Source organism: Schistosoma mansoni, chromosome 2, assembly GCF_000237925.1.
Source record: "Schistosoma mansoni strain Puerto Rico chromosome 2, complete genome".
NCBI classification, from domain to species: Eukaryota; Metazoa; Platyhelminthes; class Trematoda; order Strigeidida; family Schistosomatidae; genus Schistosoma; species Schistosoma mansoni.
The window spans coordinates 25,851,385-25,873,992 of NC_031496.1; the positions used below are offsets into that span (position 1 = coordinate 25,851,385).

At 32.4% G+C, this 22,608-nt stretch overlaps 1 protein-coding gene across 1 annotated transcript in view; it reads right to left on the reverse strand.

The window, feature by feature from the left end:
• Positions 1–8,049: 8,049 nt before the first annotated feature.
• The window catches only part of Smp_004730 (voltage-dependent calcium channel), a gene marked incomplete at both ends in the record, with an annotated part of 129,847 nt that continues 115,288 nt past the window's right edge, over positions 8,050–22,608 (reverse strand). The window contains 2 exons of the mRNA XM_018796213.1: positions 8,050–8,334; positions 13,045–13,140. Coding sequence (XP_018650448.1) covers positions 8,050–8,334; positions 13,045–13,140 — 381 coding nt within the window. The remainder of the gene's footprint in view (positions 8,335–13,044; positions 13,141–22,608) is intronic.

The following is a 22,608-nucleotide window of genomic DNA, read 5'->3' on the forward strand; positions in this document are numbered from 1 at the left end:
GAGTGGATAACGCGATGGCGTTTGAAGCGAAAGTTACTGGCTTCGAGTCCCAGAGTGGACATCAACTTTGAGATGCAGGTACATTCATCTGACGAGTCCCAAGTAGGACGAAGTGACGCGCATCCTGGATTCCACTGCTATCCATTATCCATTTTGCTTGTATTGCTGTGAGGTTTTGAAATAATTTTTCAATAAAGTTCGAAAATTTATTCAACATACATCAAGTCACAAACTTCATTGAAATGATTCCTCCAATAATGTTGACTTCTAAAGATTGATAGTCAACTTGTAAGACAGAAAGAAGCCTAACTAACCATGAATGTTCTCTTACAAAGAATTTCAATTTTAATACAAGTAAAGGACGATTTTCTTCTTTAGTAATCATAACCTTAGTTAAATTCATTTGAAATGAAATGGAGAAGATAAATATTTTAGCCAAATTATGCTACTGAAGGCCTCATATCTATAATGCAACTGAAGATCAAATCTACTGCTTGACACAATTACGTAAAAATAAGACAGTCGTCACTATGAAAACAGAGTAGACGAAATAGCAGAATGTTTAATAATATATCAGATTCTTGTAACTCAGTATAAAGAATATTCGGTGTGGTAATTGTTTTATTCTCAGTGTGCTATTCTATTCAGTATAACATTATTTTAGTGTGATGTTCATTCAAAATATGTTATTCTAGATAAGCAGATATGGTGGTGGCTATCAATAGAATCAGAACACGTATTTCGCCATATTTAGGACTCGTCAGCTGGATGTACTTGCACCCCAGAATTAATGTTCACTCCAGGACTCGAAACCAGTTTGAAGTGGAAATTACGGGGTTCGAGTCCTGGAGTGAACATCAGTTCTGGTATACGAGTACATCCAACCATCGAGTCCAAAATATTACGAAATACGTGTTCTGGCTCTACTGCTAGCAACCATCATCTCTGCTTATAATGCCTGTGACTTAACGTAATATCGAGGCAATCTTTACAGGATGCAAATATGCCAATAAGAGATTGATCAATTACAGTTCTGAACTTTAATGAGAATATTCAAACAACCAATACAAAACGTACGATATTATTTGTATTAAGTTATACTGAACGATATTAAACGTGACATATACCCCGCGGTTTAACTATAATTTCGTAAATGTGACTTTCTTAAATTATAATCAAATGATTGCATGAATCAATATATAAAGTAGTGTATTTTCAACTAGGGTTGTCGTATTTTCTGGGGTGAGCAAATTTTCACTTATACTAGTCTTTATGTTCTTGCTTCACGTCGTGGGAATTTTAGTGGTTACACTTTTTCAATTATAATTGATAGGCAACATGGACATTAGAAAGAAAGAATTTACCGAAATTCAAACAAACCCGAAATGAATCCTATATTTCATCGTTACGGTCATTTCTCAGGTAAGAATTGCTGTTAAGGTGAGGTATTATGGGGAAATGTATGAAATTTACATATTTTGTATTCGATGAATGACTTTGCATATGTTTGATGATCATTTATTAAATAGGTATTTTTTCAAAATATTTCTACGGTTCTTATCGTATATTCACTTTTAACTTGTTGATTATTGTGATTTCTCATATCGGTAAAGCGTTATTTTATGGAGAAAAATATCGTAGTTATGTACTGTTTGAGTTTTTTAAAATGTGGTAGGTTAAGGTTTGATATTTTAATACCTATATAAGCGAACAATATTGTTTTCGATTAGATTCTCATCAGGCTTTACTATAATATACAGTAATATTTATATGCATATACGAAATTATTGAACCAATCAAGGCAGTTTATGAGTCCTGAAACTGCAATTCAACGGCGATTCAGCTGGTGATGTACTACGGGATAGACTGACTAGAGCAGTGAAGAGAACGTTTAATCCAGCCGACCTCTGTCTATCGTACTCGACCCGATCTATGGTGATTCCTAACTAAAGGATAAGTTACCTGGTTATGCCACTTTTATGTGTATTTATGAATTCAGCTGCTCCTGTGGAGAAAGCTATATTGGGAGCACTACCAGACAACTGAACCGAAGAGTTAGTGAACACCTCCCTTCGTAGTTAGGAAAAGGTATTGTCAAGTCGATACGGAGCTCGGTTCTTTCACACTTGATCGATAGCGGTCATAAAGTTAACAGAAATCGGGCATTCAAAGTTATTTATCGTATTCCTACTAGTTTTCCTTATGGGGTTCGATCTCGTCTCTTACACATAGCAGAAGCTATAGGAATTCGATCCAACTATCCAAGTTTTTGTGTTCATAAGAAATCTGTAACACCCTTATCTCTCCCTTGGCCTTAATAAATAATTTTATTTTCCATACTCTTTCTTCGTTTGTTTTTCTTCACCCCTCTACCAATTATTTATTGATTTATTTCTTCAAATATTCGCTTCACGGTCCAACTATCTGAACATTTCTTATTACTTAATCGTATAATTTCTATGAATGTTATTTCAGTGTCTATATTTTTCTAATCATTGACCTATTTTCCTATTATGTGACATTGATTCAAGCCTTTATTATTCTTATCACAACCAGTACACCTGTCATTACACTACCAATTTGTACTTTTCACTTATTATTATTATTTGTTATGTAATCTGTTCCACTGTTATCATTGACTCATAAACTGCCTTGATTGGTTTAATAATTTCGTATATGCATATAAATATTACTGTATATTAGAGTATAGCCTGATGAAGATCTAATCGAAAACAATATTGTTCGCTTATATATGTTGTTCTAAATTACAATATGGGAATTTTTCAAATTTTAATACCTATCTAATGGAGTAAATTGCAAGTCAGAGGAATAAAGAGTTCTTGTGATTACTTTTCTTAACAAAGAAATGAATATAAACGATGGCTAGTAAGAGATTATTGAAGGTATTTAATACTACCATACCTTCCAGAAGTTTGGTGTCAGTACCAGTGGATAATTAATTAATACAAACAAAAACTGTAGCCATAGTAAGGTAAATTTAAATGATAATGCAATAAACGATCATAGCTGTTTTAAATCTAGATTTGATAAAAAATAGTGACGTTTTAGACTGTATGCTAATAACGATCAGTCAGAAAAACCAGTTCGAATTTATCCATTTTATAGGAAAAAACAAATGTCATTCTATCACTTGCGGCTACTTTTGAATAAAATTTCAGCATTTCTAATGAGAAGCCGTGGTTAATGGGGTTCAATCCTGTAGTATGTCAGGAAGGTGTTCACTGTAGATAATTTCAGACGGCTGCGTAATATCGTGGATTGTTTGAAATTAAAATTAAATACCGTTCGATGGTGAATCAGTGATCTATTGGTTAAAGGCTCATGTGCAAAACCGAAGGGCCTGAGTTTCATTGCTAATTGAGAGGTCATGGATGGGCGCTAGTAAGGAGTCTCATACCTAGAAGAAACAGCCGTACAGTACCTCCAGGTTTTCAATGGTTTTCTAACTTTAGTAACGTTAATAAAACTAAACTATATTCACTATCCATTACTAAAAAATAAAGACACAACTTGTGTCCAAATCAATCAGAACTAGATAATTAACAAAAACCTGAAAGAACCAATAAAAAAACGAGAGTAATAACTTCTACTCACCTTCCTCTTTCATCTTCTGTTTCAGAATTAACATTTGGATGATGAGCATTTTGTTTTACTGCACCAAAAAATCGTGCCAATATACTGGCAGATTTCTAATTTCAATGAAAATTTAAAATAGTATTAGATGCTTTTCTTTATTTTAGTCAATAAGAAAAAAACTACAGAATGATATTTTTAAAACAATATCTGAGTTGCTTCTTCATGGATGTTGATTCAAATATTCAGAAATGAATGATAGTTATTAAACTATTTGAGATTGTTTTTAAAAGACTTCAGTATTCATATAAAAGCAATAATTGGTCACGAAAGATTATCAATTGTCATATCAATGTCAACGGAACTATAAACTTTTAATTGAAAGACTATTGTTTTGAAATGTCATCATAGAATGGTATTCTTTCAGTGTGTCAGATGTAGTTGGCAAATAAAAGTGACTGTCTAAAATATTATTTTACTTAGTATTTTTAAGATTGGTTTTTTCAAATGAAAGTGTCAAAAATAGGATACCGGCTCAGCGGTCTATCGGTTAAGTGCTCTGGCTCGAGACTGGTAGGTCCTGGATTTGTATCTCGCGAGGCGGGATCGTGGATGCGCACTTCTGAGGAGTCTCACAATAGGACGAAACGGCCATCCAGTGCTTCCAGGTTTCCCATGGTGGTCTAGCTTCAATTGACTCATGATCTCAACTATATAAAAAATGGGATAGTTTGAGAACTTTGTTCAGAAACAGAAGTGATTTGATTTAGATTAAAAAAACGACAGTATTCTGAAGACATGCTTTTCCTAGGAGTTAAAAATCAAAACGGATGAAAATATCACTTTACACAATATATTGAACAGATGAAATACTGAACTGATTGTCACACTGGATCACTTGTTTGTTTTTTAACTGCACAACTATTGAAAAAGATTTTTTTCTGTCTTTTTAGTTATTAAATTAAATGATGTACTCATGTTGACTGTCTGAAGTACCCATATTCAGTTATAAACTAACCAATAAGATGTTAGACAAACATTTTAAGAAAAAATTTATTTACCACCACTTTTCATTAAAGTAATAATATCCTAATTCGTTTGTAGTTAGTGGTAAATACATGCTAATCAGCGTTTAAAAAGGGTTTAATGCAAACTATCTTTGGAAATTCCCAAATCGAAAAGATAGAATATAGGGATTATTACAATATTGTACAAGTCGTTACTGTAATGATATACTGGATCTCATTCAGATTGATTATCATTATTGTTATTATGAGTAAAAGAAGATTGTTTGCAGATGATTGATTTAATCAATAAGGCTTACATTATAGGTCAACAGATTGAGAAACGATAACTTTAGTTATAGTTAATTATTATGGTATCTAATTCAAAATTTCAGTAATTCACAGCAGCTATGATTATTATTGAAAATCAAAAACAAACTTTGAAAATACCAAATTAATCATTCAAACAAAAATAACTTCATAATCCCATCAGCTTTTAATGCAACCGTCGCCACGAACCATTAAGTAAGCAACAGAAAACCGGGACGCAGTCTCTGTCGTTTTCAAACACTAGTTAGACTATTTCTAACTGAAGAAACTCATTCACCTCAGATTTATTGTTTAAAAAATATGAATTTGTTCTTATTAACCTGCTTTAATGGGAACCTTATCACAGATATCTTCTAAAGGTGATCCAATAGATACCATCAATTAAGTATTATGCAATTTTTTTAGTTGATCAGATCAAATAATTAAAAACAATTAAATCAGATCATTCAATGAAATTAGTTACAGCGAGACATGTCAGCTTAAAGTAACAAAATTAACACATAACTACGAATTAATAGGTAAAAAATTTTGAGACGCATCTGGTACCTTTATTTACTTAGGAACTTATTATCTATCTTTGAAAAAAATGGAATTCTTAAGTTCAAGAAATTGAATTTGACTGCGAATTCCTAGTAGATTGAAATATCAGATTAAGTTACCGTCTATAGACATGCTGTAATATATTTCATTGCCTAATCAATGCTAATAAAAGGCAAAAGATTTGCTTAGTTAACTCCTTAAGAAAGCTTCATTTCGGTAAATTGATAAAATACATTCGAAGCTATCGATATACAGTCAATTGATCTTCTATCTTTAAGAAAACTTTAAACACAACCAATTTCTAAATCATAATTCATGTCAATATTAGTCTAATTTGGAAATGTCAATTTACACAAAGAATTTAAGATTAGATCACAATTCATCTCTTATGTTTTCAGATAAAATGGAATATTCATTATATATATCATTCAGAATGATAAAACAGTAATACAAATAATATAAATCGAAACTTACAGAAGTTCCACCTTTACCCTGAAATGCTCGTGTTGCTCTCCAATTTTCAATCATAAGATAACTTGCATATATTTTACCAACAGTCATTTTGTGGTAGACAAGTTCTATGAATATAGATAATATAGATAATATGAATAGTAAATTTCTTATTGATAATTATAATAATAAAATAATATAAGCAATGATGGATAGTGGCTGGTAGTGGAATCCAGGACGCACATTTCATCCTATTTGCGATGGCGTTTGAAGTGAACGGTACTGGTTTCGAGTTTCAGAGTGAACATCAACTCTGAGATGCGTGTACATCCGGCTGACGAGTCCCGAATAGGACGAAACGCGCGTCCTGGATTCCAATGCTAGCCACCATCCATCATTGCTTATAAAGCTTGTGACTTCAGGCAATATCGAGACAGTCCGCATAGGATGCACATATACCAACAAGAGACTGATCAAGTGCAGTCCAAAATAACAATCGGAAGATACAAGTAAACAACACGATGTGAAAATAAAATAACATTTTCATAATATCCTAATGAATAGACTTCATGTAAATTACTACTTAAAAGAATAGATTATTAACTGGATGAAATTAATAAAATGACTTGATTAGATTTCTTTGTTTAGATTGTATTAAATATTTGACTTTATAGCAGCTCACATACAATTGAGTTTGAGCCCTTTTGTTAACTTATTTTACGGATAGTCATTCGTACAACAACAACCTATCTATACTATTGTACCTTTATTATGTACGCTTGAGCATTGCTTACTGCTTACACATGTATTCATTCCGCTAGCCTTACTATTAATCGCTTAATTGATTCGATGATTCATGCTTTTCCACTTGTATATATGTACATCTTAATCCTGTTCACTGCACTGCACGGTACTTTATTGTACTCGCTCATTCAACTCTCTCTCAATCATCTGCTTTGCGGCACTGCTCTTTCATGCTTGCTTAACGTGCCTGTAATATTTGGATATCTGTGTGTGGTCCAAATAATAAGGGCAATCAACCCTTCGTATTCGCCTTCTGGTTTATACACCGTTAGTACGTTATCTAGTAACGGTTATCAGGACGAACAATATACGAGGTTTAAGGATAATATCGAATATCAACCACCACAACTTTATTCCACTTTATTATTTAAACGTGTGCTAACTAATTACATACATATATTGGTTAATTTTTTCTTGTTGTTGTTGTTGTTGTTGCTGAGGAAACATATACATTTAAGTAGTGAAACGTCCAACATTTCACTTACTACTCATTCAGAGCTTACAGATATGTCACTTTATTATAAAAAAAATAAATAACTGAATGCTCAGTTTATTTGAAATTATTAAGTTGAATCTAGGTAGTGAAACTTCATTATAATTATATACCAATGTACAGCTAAAGTAAATGATTCCGTCGGGAAAAAAAATTTTCTTCACTGAATTCTCTCTTTTTCTTATCTAAAGTTTGTAATTCATTCAATCAATATTTATAACGTAAGTAATAAGTTGTTATTGTACATTCGAATTCTATTTTCTACCAAGCTCTTCATGATTACCACATGATTATAGAACTTTGATGATTTCTGAAAGAGATGAGGTGTTTTCAAAAAGGTTTTTAGAAGATTTTGTGTTTTTTATAATAACTTTGGTTGGCTGATTGATTAGCTGGCGAAATCTGTGTAAATCAGGGGCGAAACTATAATTTATGGACGAACCAATCAGATTTAAGATAGTAGATCATAAATTTGGCGCGAAGTTCATCCACTCGTTTGGTTAAATATCATTTTGACATTAGAGCTGATGTCAGTTCGTGATGAAAATATTAGTTCTAAATCCTAATCCCGACGTTCAACTGTAAATCTTAATCCTAATTTCACACACTAACCTATAGCCTTCATTTAACCCTATCAAATAGGTGGACATTCCTAGGTCATTTTAGCATTGTTCAAAAGTCGTTCATAAATTGTAGCCTCACCCAAAATCCTTTATTTTAATTCAATTGTAAATTAAACTATTTACATCTGACTACATTCATCATCGAACCAGACTTTAAATGAAAAGACAAAACAACAAAGGAAATCAGCTCACACTAATATATAATCATTTATTACTGAAAAAGAAAACTATAATATAACAACTTCATTATTATACTTTCACGAATATAGTTGAACTTTTCATTACCTGAATCTGGAGGTACAAGTAAATTAAGCATTTTCTTTCCATGAACAGGCCATAATTTACAAATTGTTTCTTTTAATTCCATATCACGTTGATCCATTATCTCAGTTGGTCCTGTTTTAATACCTAATGATTCACGTATTAAAGCTAATAGTGTAGTTGTAAAATGAACACAACCATTTTCATCTACTGGCATATTCATTCGAATTAATTTCTATAAAAATAGAATATATGTAAAAATAAAATAAAAAGTTTTGTATAGTTTCAGTGTATAGAGACAATTTGATATGAAGTATTCATCAGTGATTTATCTGATACTGATACTATTTTAAAAACCTTCTTTTAACCTTCCACCCATGAATTAGGTGAGTCTGCATAACATTCCTTAACACAAATAGTATAGTAAAAATTATGTTTATATATATGATGAAAAACTCCTATTAAACGATGTGATCTTAATTATGTAACCCGTTTTGATAGGATAGATTACCCTGGGATTTAGGTGTTGTAAATATTATAATGGTCTTACTTTACATTTAAATAAGCAAAGCAAAATAATATCTATACTGAAATCCTATTAACTTTGTATTGGGAAATTTGTTGACAAAATACTCGATTTTCTGAACAAAAAACAATAAAACCCCAGTTTAAAACGTCCATTTTGATCAGTACTTCGTAGAAAATATCAACAATTCTCAGAATTAGGAATCTAATAATTCTGCTTGTAAAAGATCATTTTAGATGAACTTAGAAATCAAAGGTGATCTAACATCTAATGCGCTTTGTAATTGACTGTCAAAAGCCACTAGATTAACAGCACCCTCGCTAAGCCTCAAGTAAATTTCGTAGGCAAAATATTGTTTTCTGTATTCATAGAAGTTAAACTTCCATGTCCAGTTGCTTCTATGTGCTTTTGTGATTTATTCTACCATATTCAAGTAAGATACGTTAACTTTAGCTAAAATTTACTCTCTACATACTTACGCCTTATTGATACAATTCACTTAGCATTGTTTGTTTGAATCTTCCCATTGATGTTTACGACTGCAACTGGTCAGTCTCCTATTGGTATATGTACATACTGTGCGTATTGCCTCGATATAGCCTTAATTCACAAGTATTATAAGCGAAGATGGATAGTGGCTAGCAGTGGAATCCAGGACGCGTGCTTCGCCATATTTGGGACTCGTCAGCTGGATGTACCTGCAACTCAGAGTTGATATTCACTCTTGGACTCGAACCCAGTACCTTCAGTTGTAAACGTCATCGCGTTATCCACTCAACTACTGAGTCCTGACTGACCAGTTGCAGTCCTAAACATCAATGGGGAGATACAAGCAGACAATACCAAGTGAATTTAAACTTCATCCCGTTGCATAAGCAAGTGGCTATCAGGACTCAGTGCCTGAGTGGATAACGCGATGGTGTTTGAAGCGAATGGTACTGAGTTCGAGTCCCAGAGTGAACATCAACTCTTGGATGCAGGTACATCCATCTGATGAGTCGCAAATAGAACTTGACGCGCATCCTGTATTTCACTGCTAGCCACTATTCATCTTTGGAAAGTTAAATGTTTTGAGCATCTTTCTTCCAAATGTGCTGATATTACAGTAAACATTCCAGTTTTAGATTTATATGAACCCAATAATAATGAATCGTAATTGTGTGTACTTACACGATATTATGAAAAGCATTCAACCTAATGTAATGTTAGATACTATAAATCTCAAACTCAAACACTCTACTTGTTAGAATATTCTTCAGTCTTTGAAAAAAAATAATGAAAATAGGGACCTTATTGAAATTCTTTCATTCAATGTTTGCTGGAAAAAAAAGACGAAATTGTTTTAGTGCATGAACTAAACTTTCGCCAATGACGACGATTAAAAGATATTGACCGTTGTAAAAAATATTTTTGAATACAGTTTTTTGAATAGTTATAATTTGAATGCATGAATAAAGAAAAATTTATTGTGATTTTGCACAATCAATGCTAAAAATTTTATATTAAAGTTCATCAACTTTCAGATATATTTGACAATGTTTTTTACGAGTTAAATAACATTAAAGATAGTTAAGCATCTAAATGTATAAGTACTATAGTGATTGTTTATCGAAATAAACTTTATTACAAAAATCAAAGATCTTTTATCACTTAGTACGAACTTCAAAGATAGATATCATTGAAACTAACGAAACTAGAAGACAACTTAGTTAGACTGTTTTTTTTTGGTGAGACTATAATTTATAGACGAACCAATCAGATTTAAGACATCGAGTCTTGAATCTTGAGCGCGAAATTACCCCAGACGTTTGGTTAAATACCATTTCAGCATCATAACTGATGTCTGTTCGTGATGAAAACATTGAATGTAATTTCTAACCTTAACGTTCAACTGTAAATCGAAATCCTAATTCCTCACACTAATATATAACTTCAATAAGTAGGTATTTGCCCAAAATATAAATTTATGATTTATATTTATATATAAATATAAATGTTTACAATACTCAAATGTGCCCCCGAATGCCCTGGTACGGCCGAGAGTGAAGAGAGTCCGCTCTCCCTCTCGAAACGCTCTCACATGGCCACGCGTATATAGCCTTTGCCACAGAATTCCTACTCACTGCCTTCTCGTGGCATTACTGTTGTTTACGAAATTGAGAGGACGAAAAGCGAATGTCCGGTGCTTCAAGCGGATTGGTGGATACAGCGAGTCCACCTGGGAGAGTTGGAAAACCCTGATTCTAAACCAATAGTGCACATGGGCTCCAGTATCCTGAGGGAACAAATGGCGTATGAACCGATCGTTGGTCACCGGCTACCATGGGACTGCATCTCCTTACGATGCTTCACTGCCTTGTGGATCAGACCTTTAGGTCGAAGGCTCCGGGTGTGGTCCCCTAAGGAAACCACCTGCTTCGGTTTGGGCACTTGGGCAGTATCACAGTTTGCACATAAATGAAATGAGATTTGTGTGGCGCATATGTATTCGGTGCCCCTTTGTACCAATATTTATGTGTTTAAATAAATAATACTCAGATCGACCATCAAAGTATATGAAACTTTCCGCCTGATTTTAAAATAGCTTTGATTGTATTTTGTTTAAAGTATTTCACTAAACCATAATCATCGCATAAATTATTTTTCACAACAGTGAATAAAGTTGAAAAAAAACTTTAAAAAAAAGTTAACTAAAAACAATTTGTCTCCCTAAATTTAGAAGAAAAAATTAATTTTCGAAGTTTAAATGAAAAGTTAAGCCTTTATGCCTTAATACCTTAATTACTTATAAATTATTTTACGATTGTTATGTTTTTTTTTCGTTTGGTTTTCATAACAGAGAATTAACGAGGACATTCCAAGAAAGTTCTCAAGCTTAGAACAAATTATTTGTCAGCTGACTATTGACTTTTCTTTCGAATCATCGACGAGTGGAATTCATTACTTCAACACGCGATTGAAGCTTCATATGTTGACTCTTTCAAAAGAATGTTGGATCAAATGAGAGACTATCATTTTCAGGACTACTACAGGCTAATAAGCCTCCTATCCTTTCTAAACTGAATTAACGTGACAGTCGATGCTAATAGATATAAACAGTTATAAAAAGCAATCAATCACATTCAATAGGATAATAACATACTGATTACACTTGTATCAATTAATCCGACAAAATTTACTTCTCAATGATGTTGTCTAGACAAATAAACCATCCAGTTCACAAACACAATACAACTAACCAATATTATATACTGTGATAGAAACTTAATAAAAGTAATCTAAAACATTTGTATTGTCTTCAAGTAGATGCGCTAGTGTTCCCAGCTAATTTTATCTATCATAATGATATTATAGAAAAAGGATCCAAATCATTATAAAGCATGATGTCTTAAAACATTCTCTTATTAGTTTTATAGTGTATTTAACTGAAAATACTCTATACATACTATCATTTGTTTGACAGAGTGAACATCAACTCTAAGATGCAGATACATCCAGCTGACGAGTCCCAAATAGGACGAAACGCGCGTCCTAGATTCCACTGTTAGCCACTATCCACCTTTGGTTATTTGTTTGACAAGTTTATAATGATAAGTTTTCATTTATATAGTCAAACCGTTTCAACAACAACAATAATAATATAACCTACTATTTGGATAGGATAGTTGTCAAGATAGTTATCAATAAAAGTAACCTATAGAACAAAAATTCTACTTCTTTTTGAAGTTATCAATTATAAAATCATCTGATAATTGAAGCAAATTTGATCATTCACTTGAATCAGTATTTACAATCATAAATTCTTTATCTTTTATTTTATATATATACGTATTCTACGTGGATAAGAATTGAAACTGAACTGACATATTTTTTTCTTTTTTACAGAAATAAAAACAAAAAACAGAACCTTATGATTAATAGCTAATTGTATTACGTCAGTAAAAAGGAAACTGGCAACTACCTAACTCTTCCCCTCCCTCACCCTCTCTCTCTCTTTTCCGTTAATTATTCAGATAGTTTTCACTACGAATTCGACAATAGTTTTTCTTGATATATCATGTGAATATGCTTGATTTGTTTCTATACACAATTGATTTAAACAAATTTAAATGATTGAAAAAAGGGTTACTTGTTTGTTTTCATAATCTCACTCTTATAATAATCTATATCTATCAATGAAAGTTGCTGATTTTATGAATGTGATTCAGTTAAGAGTTAAATAAGATTCAATAAGGAATAAGAAAAAGTAACAGAAATATATAAATGTCAAACATTGACCAAATTTGTCATTATCCCCCTGATATTTTTTTAGGAATAAACATAAACCTTTTTTTTTGAATTATTACATCCTAAATAAACAAAAACAAAACAAAACAAAGGTAAACAAATAAGAACAAAACAAAATGGTAGAAAACTTACTCGATAAGCTAAACGATATGGACAATTTTTACCAAATCCAACTGGTGGTTCCATATTTCTAAGCATTTCATACACATCACGATGATGAATAAGACCTCTATTAAATAAAGATCCAATCAAATAAAAAGGAGATTCATAAGTTCTGCGTTATTCCTTCATACAGAAATTAATGTGAAACTATCAAGATAACGATATCAGTTTTATTTTAAGTAGTTGGAGATAGTCAATATTAGGTTGTTTTCTAATTGTAAGCTGTTTTATTGTGTTCATCGGATTCAAACTTATGCATTTATATGCCATCAGACTACTAGTGACTGATGGTATTTTTTCAAGACCCACTGGTAATCTATCTTCAGTCAATCATGTAACTATTTCTACTGTGAATCATGCTAGACATCAAATTTTTTCTTTATAGTTAAATGATTTTATGATTGGTGTTTCCTATCTTTCTTATAGTTGAATGCATATAGGCTGATCATTCTGTGGAAAATAAAACTAATCAGCCCACGTACCATTTTTGTACTAAATTATACAGCAATGACAATGCATAATTTAGAGTCATTCTGTCGTATTCCTGTGAATGTTGATGTATATAAATCTAGATAATGAATACAGATTTATGTTTAAATACTATTTTCTAAGCCTTCAGTTATAACAAAACATTTTTTTACTGACCAAACACTGAAATATTTCGATAGTGTAATAAGAAGACGATGATTATCAGAACTATGTATTGGTATATTAGCGCAATAGATTTCGAACACACATACTAAATATACAAAAGAATTTAGAAAATCTTGAAGAATATTTGATCAGAAAAAGACCATACATTCCATTCATATGTTTCATCTTGTTTATCTTTCGGTATGACAAGAAGCAAATATATTAAAATCTATATACTCAAACAACAGTACATGAAACTCTAACACATATACTGTGAAACTGATAGATTATGACGACTAGCCTATTAGAAAACGTATACTCTTGAATGTGTTGCTAATTCACTGTCACTTAATTTCACGTACTATTTATTTATGACGTATAAAAAGAGCAACAGAAACTTATTGAAATACTGTACTCAAAGTTATTAGTCTCTTTGATAAGAAGACGAAGATTATCAGAACTATGTGATATATTAGCACAATACATTTCCAGCAATCTGATCACACATCATATACTTGTTAAGAACATTTATATATAAAAATAAAAAAGTCAACTAGACTGGAAACGGGTAGGTTAAGAGGAGACGGGGATAGTAATAATAAAATAACAATAGTAATGTGAAAAAATTTGAAGCCTATTCACTCTGGATAATAAATTAATATTACCAGGATAGGTTTAAGGTGAGAACAAACTGTTTTTGAATACACAAAGGCAGTTTGAATTTTCGTATGGTTAAGGCTTCAATAAACCTTAGTATACGCCCTTTTACACTTTTATACAACACTACAAAACTCGAGTTAAGATAAATCTTATGGCCTCTTTCGATTATATGTTTGGCAATAGAGAATGATGGATGTTTTATCTTATACTCTTATTGGGTCATTTGATTCTATTTGTTTCTCAAACCATTTTGGTACATGTTCACACACCTTAATTTTGAGATCACGATTACTCCACCCTGTGTATGTGTGACCACACACTTATTAAAATTGGTAAGCACAGTGGGATGTGACACGATCGTTTTCATGTCTTTTAGATTTTGGATGAAGCATGAACTTCGTTCTTTCTTTGATAATGTCCCTTGCTGCATAATGCGTTTTTTTGATGACTGATTTAAGCCTTCGTTTCAATAAAAGGCTCTTTGAATCACCTCTAAATGGTAAGGTGATAAGGGAATATTCTTAATGATTATTAAGTTTAATTGTTCCCTTTACGAACTAAATTACATTAGAAGGTAGATTTCTTTTCAATTACTCACGTTATTTCATATCTCGCTCCATGATATAGTAAAATCAATCTATACAGAGACGTAATCGGAATTACTACTAGACATATTCACGTGCTTACTTTGTTTATCTCTGCAATCATGGACCGGAATATTTCATAATATATATACGTGTACATGAAAAATTATCTTACAGTTTTAAGCAAAGAACAACTTTCTTATCTTGTTTTAATGCTTTTTAATGCACATAACTGAAATACAACGGTTCAACATGATTATCTCTTATTATTCGTTTGATAAGGCTCCGGTATATTACTTTCCCTTATTCATTTACTAATATATATACGCCACCCTACTAAACGTACTATTATAAAAAGTTTGATATTAGTTTGTGAACTAGCGAATAACCGATCTTATAAATTTTTATGATGATACTTTGACATCGTTATGTCTTAAATATTGAACTGGGATTAAGCTCAGTGTTATCAAGTTATCTAAATGTATTGTAATCAGTAATTACGGTTACTCTTTTGTTTATTCAGTCATTCAGTTGTAAATATTTCGGAATACTTCTTATTATAGAATTAAATAGAGATATGGACTTTGGTATTTTCCAATTTTTCTTCCATTATGACTGAGTGTACTATACTTGACACGTCCGTAGCATAATGGAGTGGTATTTACTTCACAGAAAACTTTACATTTTTTTTCATGTAGACCAGCAAAAATGACAGAGAATGAAATATACCCTCCATCTTGGATTACGGCAGTATAAATATTAATGTTCGTTTCATTTTGGTTGGTTACTAGGTGCAAGATCAAAATTGCGAATGAGATTCAAGTATATCCTCACCCTTATATTAAAGTAAGTTCACTAACTAAATGTTTGCAATATAATCTTACGAATATGACAGGTCATTAGCTAAGAGTGAGAATCTTTACTCAAGTTGACTACAATTAATTTTCATATAAAATTTTAAAACCCCAAAAGGGGTTTGAAACACCAAAAGTTTCATTCGTGATAATTAATTGTATTACAAATGCTCAGGTAGATTGTTACTGTTTATGAAGTTAAAACTCAATGGAGATTTTTTATGAACAAAACAAAATAATAATAACCATCATTTCTTTCATTGAATAATTGAAACTCTGAAATTCACTGACCATGCTTTGTTAGTATTCATTTTTATTTATGTACATCAAAACTATGTCTACAACATACAATATTGGTTTATTCATTATCTTTTAAAAATTGACTTAGTTCTGTAAAATAGGCTAAATGATTTGCATAGTTGAAATTATGAGTCAATTGAAGCTAGTTCATCAAGGAAAACCTGGAAGCACTGGACAACCGTTTCGTCCTATTGTGGGACTCCTTGGTGGTCTAGCTTCAATTGACTAATGATTTCAACTATGAAAATACTGAAATCTCCATAAAACCCCTTCTGATTAAATGATTTGCACTTAACAACCTTAACTTATTCAAAAATGATAATTATTTTTTATGTTACCTAACTTGAACTGTTTAATTAGAAACTAAACCATTGGAAACTTGTTCATGTGAAATGTTACATTATGATAAAGGAATAACAGTGGTTAGAAATAGTCCAATTTAGTTATTTCCAAATTTCATGATCTAATTTATTAATTTAAACAAAAATCCAAAATTAATTAATTAAGATTCAGTGATAATAATGATATTGGCTTAGTTTAATGTTATATGTATAGTACAATATGGACTTTTCAGTGTATAGTATGTCTGTAATACGAAGACGAAGATTATCAGAACTATGCGATATATTAGCGCAATACATTTCGAACAATCTGATCACAAATATACTTGTTAAGAACATTTAACAAAGAAAGAACGAAGTTCATGCTTCATCCAAAATCTAAAAGACATGAAAACGATCGTGTCACATCCCACTGTGCTTACCAATTTTAATAAGTGTGTGGTCACACATACACAGGGTGGAGTAATCGTGATCTCAAAATTAAGGTGTGTGAACATGTACCAAAATGGTTTGAGAAACAAATAGAATCAAATGACCCAATAAGAGTATAAGATAAAACATCCATCATTCTCTATTGCCAAACATATAATCGAAAGAGGCCATAAGATTTATCTTAACTCGAGTTTTGTAGTGTTGTATAAAAGTGTAAAAGGGCGTATACTAAGGTTTATTGAAGCCTTAACCATACGAAAATTCAAACTGCCTTTGTGTATTCAAAAACAGTTTGTTCTCACCTTAAACCTATCCTGGTAATATTAATTTATTATCCAGAGTGAATAGGCTTCAAATTTTTTTCACATTACTATTATTATTTTATTATTACTATCCCCGTCTCCTCTTAACCTACCCGTTTCCAGTCTAGTTGACTTTTTTATTTTTATATATAAATGTTCTTAACAAGTATATGATGTGTGATCAGATTGCTGGAAATGTATTGTGTTAATATATCACATAGTTCTGATAATCTTCGTCTTCTTATCAAAGGGACTAATAACTTTGAGTACAGTATTTCAATAAGTTTCTGTTGCTCTTTTTATACGTCATAAATAAATAGTACGTGAAATTAAGTGACAGTGAATTAGCAACACATTCAAGAGTATACGTTTTCTAATAGGCTAGTCGTCATAATCTATCAGTTTCACAGTATATGTGTTAGAGTTTCATGTACTGTTGTTTGAGTATATAGATTTTAATATATTTGCTTCTTGTCATACCGAAAGATAAACAAGATGAAACATATGAATGGAATGTATGGTCTTTTTCTGATCAAATATTCTTCAAGATTTTCTAACTCCTTTTGTATATTTGGTATGTGTGTTCAGATCTCAACTGTATACAAGTTCTTATATGTATAGACACATCTTTTATGAGGAATAATTGTATAATGAACCCTATTATTTTTTTTTCAGAAAAAACATTTGAGCATTCAGTCTTAGAAATTTCCTCCTTTTCTTTACATAAACGAATGCCAACAGTAGAGAGGAAAGAGGCTTGATATAATTATTATAAACTATTGGCGTTTTACTGTCTCATTGAAATAGTGAGTACAATATCTTATGATGTCATTTTATAAAAATATATCAATAGTTGAACACTCTGGTATGGTTGGTTATAATAACTGAACATTGAACTTCATCTTGATCCAGACAGTTACAGTATATGCACCACGCACACAACTTTAGTTCTTAATCCATCAGTTTTTACTAATGAACCACAATAATTAAATCAAGTTTAAAAACTAAATGAGATATATCTAGTCGTGAAGAAGTATTTTACGGACATCTGATAGAGGCAAAAAAGCATTTTACGAACTGATTTTAAAATCTCCACCTAGACCTACAAATGATAGCTAAATATAAAATAAGATTGATATCATTACATTATTACTTATTGGTGCAAGACTTTAACACAACCATACTGGTATATTAAACAAGTTCTCTCTATTAAGTATATTGTAGAAAATCCAAATTGGATTTCATATATACTACTATGAATTGTTCATAAAAAGGAAATATTTGATAGCTTAAAAATGTAATCACGATTGATTGATCACTGGTTGATGATCAATGTCATGCTTGTCAAGTCCTTCTTATTCCTAATCGAATGCTATCGATCAAGTTGCAATGTTGCCACTAGTCTAGGTGGCTCGACACTGCGTGCATTATGTTGAGATAAGATGGTGGTTGGAGATGGTCAACAGAAAACCCTGGACCCGGGTTTCCTACTACTTGGCACTTGTCAGCAAGGTGTACCTGTAATCTTGAGGGAACTGGTGCTCCCTGACGGATTTGATTTCATGTCACCCAGCTTGACATTCAGTCCTACAGGAGGTCAGTCGCGGCCTGAATAGCTCAGTGGTAACGTCTCCGACTGTCAAGCTGTGTGACACGGGATTGTAGTATCGGTTGTTATGTTAAGCCCATATACTTTATTCTAGCTACTGGCCAAGCTAATTCGCCTGTCATGAGTCATATTTTGATCTTGTTCATTATTCGCTTATTGACCTTCACTATACTTTTATATGAGCATATATGTGTACACTTCGTATCTTATTCATCATATGTCTGTCACTCATTTTTGTCCGACTATAAATGTTGATTAACGCTTGCTTAATTTGAGTTGGCTTCCCAGCCATCTCCACTATGCGTCATCTTTGCTTCGCTCGCTTACACTTGCTCATGTGCCCACAGCATTCTGGTCTGAATCGATTATCAATAAAAATGTAGTTGCCGCTTCCTTTTGCCTTCTGATTTTATACACCGTTAAGATTGGTATAATAACGGTTATTGAAATGAACTATTATCGAAGCACGGCACTACAGGATCAACTTCGTCAGGGAGCACCAATTCCCTCAAGATTGTAGGTACACCTTACTGACGAGTGCCAAATAGTACGAAACCCGGGTCCAGGGTTTCTTGTTGACCACCTCCAACCACCATCTTAGCTTAAAAATATAAATAAAAACAGAACAAATATTGATGCAGAATAATATGAATTCATTATATTTCGTGGTTTCTCATCAGCTGCTTACAACCAAATATGCATTAGAGTTTTAGCATAAGGGTAATAAATAGGATGGAACGGCTGGCATAAGTGAATGTAAAGGATTGGAATAACAAAAGATCATCAATGATAACTATATATATATGTGCAAGGAAAAGTCAGAGGTTATTAGGTATTAGAATGAAGGGTGGCGTAATAGTTGAGTGGAATTCAAAGACAGATGAGATCAAAAGTGTGATTATTTTAGAGGTAATTAAAACAATTAGGGTGGGTTACGTAATAATTGAATAATTTTTAGAGGTAGTTGAAAACAATTAGGGTGGGTTACGTACAGAAACAGAAGCTGTTTGACACTATAAATGCTTCTGATAAATTCATGGTCTCATTTGACGTCTCATCGCTTTTCACAAATATACCCTTAGATGAAACGGCAGAAATCATAGGTGAATACTCTGAACTTTTACCTTTACCAATCCATGAATTCAAACAGCTTCTGTTTCTGTGTACAAAAAACATACAATTCAAATTCAACAATGTGTTCTACCGTCAAATTGATGGAGTAGCCATGGGTAGCCCTTTGGGTCCAATTCTGGCCGACATATTTATGGGGAACCTCGAACAGAAGAAGCTTAAGCATGCCATCGATAATACCACGCTATACTGCAGATACATGGATGACACCGTTCTTGTTTGCGACAATCACAAACACCCCATCAATCTGCTCAGTTTGTTTAATAAAGCACACAAGGATATAGAATTTACGATGGAACATGAAGACGAAGATAAATTCCATTTCCTAGATATTGGAATTAGACGAACACCAGCGGGTACATTACAAAGATATGTTCATCACAAAAACACTTGGAGTGGACTGTATCTCAATTACTACAGTTTCTGTCCAATGAGTTATAAAAAGGGTATTGTACGAACCCTTTTCGACCGCGCACGCAAAATCTGCTCCAATGAGTGTCTTGAGGAAGAAATGACTTTAATCACCAAATGCCTACGTGAAAATGCATATCCAGAGAAATTCATCCACAAATATGCAAACACCAACCGTCGAATAAAGTATGATCGAGTTGAAAAGAAAACATGCTTCCTATACCTACGTTTTAAAGGAGACGAAATCGCTGGAATAATTAATCACAGATTTAATTCCGCGTTGAAAGCGACCTACCCAGCAGCTAAACTGACAACGGTGTGGGAAACAAACTGCTCACTCAAACAAACTAAAATCGACAATTCCTCTTTTCTCAGTAGCTCCAACTGCATTTACCAATTTACATGTACGTGCCAAAGCACATACATTGGAAGAACCGAGAGAAGAGTGCATGTCGGCATTTCTGAACATGTTCCTAAGAAACTGAGGCTGCAAGGGTCCAGGGCTCTCAACAGTGCGATAGCTCGGCATTTACTCGACACCGGGCACAGCATTGACATTTCTCATGCCTTTAAAATCATTAGTAAACAAAGAAGTACAACTGCTCTCCGGTTTGCTGAAGCGATCGCGATAAAAAAACTCAAACCGGATCTGTGCACTCAAAAAAAGACAGTGATAAACTTATTACTACCCTGGTAATCCTTTTTTTTGTTTTTTTTATTCAATTATTACGTAACCCACCCTAATTGTTTTAATTACCTCTAAAATAATCACACTTTTGATCTCATCTGTCTTTGAATTCCACTCAACTATTACGCCACCCTTCATTCTAATACCTAATAACCTCTGACTTTTCCTTGCACATATATATATAGTTATCATTGATGATCTTTTGTTATTCCAATCCTTTACATTCACTTATGCCAGCCGTTCCATCCTATTTATTACCCTTATGCTAAAACTCTAATGCATATTTGGTTGTAAGCAGCTGATGAGAAACCACGAAATATAATGAATTCATATTATTCTGCATCAATATTTGTTCTGTCTTTATTTAAATTCATAAAGGGAACTAACTGCATGAAATTTTTAAAAATATAATTTGGAGAAAGATATTGATATTTTATCCCAGAATGATCTGTTTGTGTGTTTGTATGACTGTTGATGGCAAAGAACTTCAACGTTGAAATTTGTGAAATAACAATAAAAAAATTAATAAAGTCGTTTAACAAAGTCACTAGAATTCCTGAAGTTAAAACTGATATGGAACCACAATTTGTACGACCGGTAAAATATTTAAAAAAGTGTGTTGATATTACTTTCTTGATTTGGAACATAATATACATGGAAAAAATAGATAATTTCATAAACACACTGAACATTTTCTTTATTAAAAAAAATTCAACTTACGTAGCACCTGGATCATATTCAGCCCAAACACGTACAAACTCATCTAAATGATGTGGACCCAATATAGAAGAATCTCTAGTTAAATAATCAAAATTATCCATAATAACAGCTACGAATAAATTTAACATGATAAATGAGCATAAAAAATTGAATGTTGAAAAATATAAATATGTATAAGAGCTTCCACATGATTCTCCAGAACCTTCACATTCTTTACCAGCTGCACAATCGAGCATAATTTCTTGCCAATTTTCACCAGTTGCACATCTATTGAAGAGAGTGAATAAGTTAAGAATAAATATTCGTTATTTGATATTTTAACATTAGTACAAAGAACACCTATGAGTGATTCTCAGTAAAGCTTACAGATTAATATTACTAGTTCAATAGTTGAGGTTACTAAAGTAGACTTGATTTGATAGCAAACAATTAACTTACAAAACTAAGAAATCATTTTTTTCGGATAAATTAAATAGTAATGGAATTTTATATAGTTGAGATCATGGGTCAATTGAAGCTAGACCACCATGAAAAACCTGGAAGCACTGGACGGCCGTTTCGTCCTATTGTGGGACTCCTCTGGCTTCAATTGACTCATAATCTCAACTATATAAAATTACTAGAATCTCCACAAAACCCCCTTCTGATAATGATCATATGCTCACTAGTGACTGGCTCCATGAGGTATTTCCTGGAGTTCTAGTGAGAAGCAGTAACCAGTAGAGTTCAACCACGTCTGTTGTGAGATATAAACTAACTGAAGACATTGGTGAATGGTTTCTCAATTTCGTGGGTTGGTTGAAGTTAGACATTAACACCGTTGGATGCCGGCTCAGTGGTCTAGTGGTTAAGTGCTCCGGCGCGAGACT